The 4,033-nt window shown below is 43.2% G+C and overlaps 1 protein-coding gene across 1 annotated transcript; it reads left to right on the plus strand.

Moving 5' to 3' along the window:
* Window positions 1-594: 594 nt before the first annotated feature.
* LOC139561692 (insulin-like growth factor 1 receptor) lies at window positions 595-2,436 on the plus strand. Its single transcript, XM_071378984.1, has 3 exons — window positions 595-823; window positions 1,634-1,823; window positions 2,016-2,436. The coding sequence occupies exons 1-3, from the start codon at window positions 730-732 to the stop codon at window positions 2,434-2,436; spliced, it is 705 nt and encodes a 234-aa protein (XP_071235085.1). The 5' UTR covers window positions 595-729.
* The last annotated feature ends 1,597 nt before the right edge of the window (window positions 2,437-4,033 follow it).

Here is a 4,033-nt window from a genome sequence, read left to right on the forward strand (position 1 = left end):
GAATACTAGTCAGGAGTTAGCATCGGCTAGCTCGTCTCTGGCTTCCCAACCTACTAACTAGTCAACGTTTAGGAATACTAGTCAGGAGTTAGCATCGGCTAGCTCGTCTCTGGCTTCCCAACCTACTAACTAGTCAACGTTTAGGAATACTAGTCAGGAGTTAGCATCGGCTAGCTCGTCTCTGGCTTCCCAACCTACTAACTAGTCAACGTTTAGGAATACTAGTCAGGAGTTAGCATCGGCTAGCTCGTCTCTGGCTTCCCAACCTACTAACTAGTCAACGTTTAGGAATACTAGTCAGGAGTTAGCATCGGCTAGCTCGTCTCTGGCTTCCCAACCTACTAACTAGTCAACGTTTAGGAATACTAGTCAGGAGTTAGCATCGGCTAGCTCGTCTCTGGCTTCCCAACCTACTAACTAGTCAACGTTTAGGAATACTAGTCAGGAGTTAGCATCGGCTAGCTCGTCTCTGGCTTCCCAACCTACTAACTAGTCAACGTTTAGGAATACTAGTCAGGAGTTAGCATCGGCTAGCTCGTCTCTGGCTTCCCAACCTACTAACTAGTCAACGTTTAGGAATACTAGTCAGGGAGATACGTTTTTTCTGGTCACTTCGGTCCACGTTCTTGGCCTTTTTGTGAGCTGAGACGGGACCATATTGGGACCATTCAGTAATTGGGTCATTCCCGTTTTTGTTTCTGACGCTGTGAGGAAGTTTATTTTCCCGGAATGAAGTGTGGCACAGAAAGGGAGAATTTGACCTTGTTCTGTGGTCTGCTGCTGTGTGTCTCCGCGATCTGCCTTCGGCCCGCAAATGGAGAAAGTAAGTGTTTTAAAAAAAACGTTTTCCAGGTAACTACTAGCTAACTTAATTGATAAATGAATACTGTGTGTATATATATGTATTTGCTACGTTAATGCACAACTCCTCTTTGTTCCCAACTGTTCATCTTGTTTGCGTTAGACAACCATTGTTAGTTGAATGAGATGTGAAAATGTACCTACAGGGACAACCTGTCTCCTCACATTTCCATTTATTCTGGACGTAAAACCGAGTTTCTATTTAGGATAATGTGTCACGTTTTGTATTCATTTGTGGAAGTAACGAATTACATTTCGTATTATGTTACACATTTGCAAAAAGTACAGTATGTTAGACATTTATAAAATTGATAAGTTACGAATTACAATTAGCTGTGGCAAGCGTTAGCTAGGTGAGTAACGCTAGCTTGCTGGCAAACGTTGGTTATGAGTCAGGTTAGGGGAAGGGTTAGCTAACATTAAGTAGTTGAAAAATTGCTAAAGTTGTCTGTGATGAGATTCGAACACGCAACCTCTGGGTTGCTAGACGTTCGCATTATACGTCCAACCCGACCAACCACCCTCCTTACATGTTTTGCCTTAAGTAACCTTCTCTTATGTAAAAACAACATGTATTTCCAATATCTGGATATCTGATAAATGTATGATATTATTAGAATAGTGAAATGATTTCAAACCCTCATCCCATAGCATGAAAGCGACCATTATGTTAGTCTAAGTCTGTTTCTCTAGCTCTCTATAATGCTTTATTGGGCTTTAGATGAAATTGAAAAGTACATTAAAGTCTCTTCCATTGTTTTTCTCTCTCCAGTTTGTGGTCCCGGCATCGACATTGGTAATGACATCAGTGAGTTCCGTCGCCTGGAGAACTGTACGATCGTCGAGGGTTACCTCCAGATCCTCCTCATAGGAGACAAGAACTACAACCTCAACCAGGAAGTGTTCCGATCGCTCTCCTTCCCCAAACTCACCATGATCACTGACTACCTGCTGCTGTTCAGGTTAGCGGGCCAGATACACACCTGATTTCACTATTATTTTATACCCATCTTTTTTTAATCGTCCTTTTATTCATCATTTTGATTATTCCTGCTTGTTTTTCTTTGATCTCTTTTATGTTGTTTTGATGTAAAGTGTGTTGCTGCTTTTTAAAAATGCACTTTAAACAACGTTTTGATGTGATTTTCATTCAGAGTCTCGGGCCTGGACTCCCTGTCCACCCTGTTCCCTAACCTCACGGTGATCCGAGGACGAAATCTCTTTTATAATTACGCCCTGGTGATCTTTGAGATGACTTCTCTGAAGGACATTGGCCTCTACAGCCTCCAGAACATCACTAGAGGAGCCATCCGGATCGAGAAGAACCCCGAGCTCTGCTATCTGGACTCTATTGACTGGTCTGTGATCATGGATGCTGAGTTGAATAACTTCATAGCGGGGAATAAACAGAGTAAGGAGTGTGGAGACGTGTGTCCAGGCATCATGGAGGAAAGCCGTCAATGCATCAGGACCAACTTCAACAACAACTTCAACTGTCGCTGCTGGACCTCCAACCACTGTCAGAAAGGTAGGAACCATCTCAGGGTTTCTATCTGTCCTCTGCTGTTTGAATGAGTGTGGCTAGCTGCTGGACCTCCAACCACTGTCAGAAAGGTAGGAACAGTCTCAGGGTTTCTGTCCGTCCTCTGCTGTTTGAATGAGTGTGGCTAGCTGATGGACCTCCAACCACTGTCAGAAAGGTAGGAACCAGCTCAGGGTTTCTATCCATCCTCTGCTGTTTGAATGAGTGTGGCTAGCTGATGGACCTCCAACCACTGTCAGAAAGGTAGGAACCAGCTCAGGGTTTCTATCCATCCTCTGCTGTTTGAATGAGTGTGGCTAGCTGATGGACTTCCAACCACTGTCAGAAAGGTAGGAACCATCTCAGGGTTTCTATCCATCCTCTGCTGTTTGAATGAGTGTGGCTAGCTGATGGACCTCCAACCACTGTCAGAAAGGTAGGAACCAGCTCAGGGTTTCTATCCGTCCTCTGCTGTTTGAATGAGTGTGGCTAGCTGCTGGTTTGGTTCACGATGTGCTCCATATTTTCTCAATCGAAAAGGCTTGTTGCTTTGTTTATTTCAACGTACTAAGTGGGACGTTTTTGAGAGGAACTTACCATGTGTATGTTTATAAAGCTTTTTATCGGCCGACTATAAGGAATGATTTAATAAGATTTTTGCAAAAATGCTCAATAATTTAAATTTGTTCTGAAGAGGGCGCTCTTTACATGGCTGTAAATTATCTTGCCTTTGCGTGGTAGAGCAATACTGAACACTATCGCCCAATGAAACTACACCAGTCAGAGAGGAGAGTGAACTATCTGCTTCTACGATGAGTGCAGAGTCGACTGAAGCTTGCCAGCTCAATAAAGTGGCAGAAAGGGCCACTGGCCATTAGGGGTGTCAACGTTAAAAAGACATCGGGATCTTTATATACAAAATGTAATTCACAGTGCAGTTATCACAAAACTAACAAGCCCCGATCGTCATGAAGGAGAAAATAAAAATCCTAATGCGGGTCGTAGGTCGTCATTTTAAATGACAATTTGTTCTTAAATGACTTGCCTGGTTAAATAAAGGTTACATTTAACAAATAAAAGGCAACAATGCTGTAATGTTAATCGGACATATGCATCTTTTAAATGATTTGATATAATGCCCTCCTCGCGCCATCGTCATGGAAACATGACAGAGTGAGACTGGGAAGTCACAGCAGCCCGTTGTGACAGTACTCTGAGACGTTAAATAAGGTGATGAGATGCCAACTGAGACGTTAAATAAGGTGATGTGATGCCGACTCTGAGATGTTAAATAAGAAGGTGATGAGATGCCAACTGAGATGTTAAATAAGGTGATGTGATGCCGACTCTGAGATGTTAAATAAGAAGGTGATGAGATGCCAACTGAGACGTTAAATAAGGTGATGTGATGCCGACTCTGAGATGTTAAATAAGGGCATGAGATGCGGACTCAGAGGTGGAACTGAGCTACAGTGACCGTACAGGGTTAATGATGAGAGAGGCACCGTGAGACCCAACCTGTTGTTGACAGCAGTGGACTTAGTGAGAAAATCACAGCGCTGATTACAGAAATGATTGCAGTTGATATTCAGTCATTGTCAACGGTAGAAGATGTCTGCTTCAGTCCCCTAATGGCATATCTAGAACCAG

This window comes from Salvelinus alpinus, chromosome 1 (assembly GCF_045679555.1).
Source record: "Salvelinus alpinus chromosome 1, SLU_Salpinus.1, whole genome shotgun sequence".
In the NCBI taxonomy this organism is placed as follows: domain Eukaryota; kingdom Metazoa; phylum Chordata; class Actinopteri; order Salmoniformes; family Salmonidae; genus Salvelinus; species Salvelinus alpinus.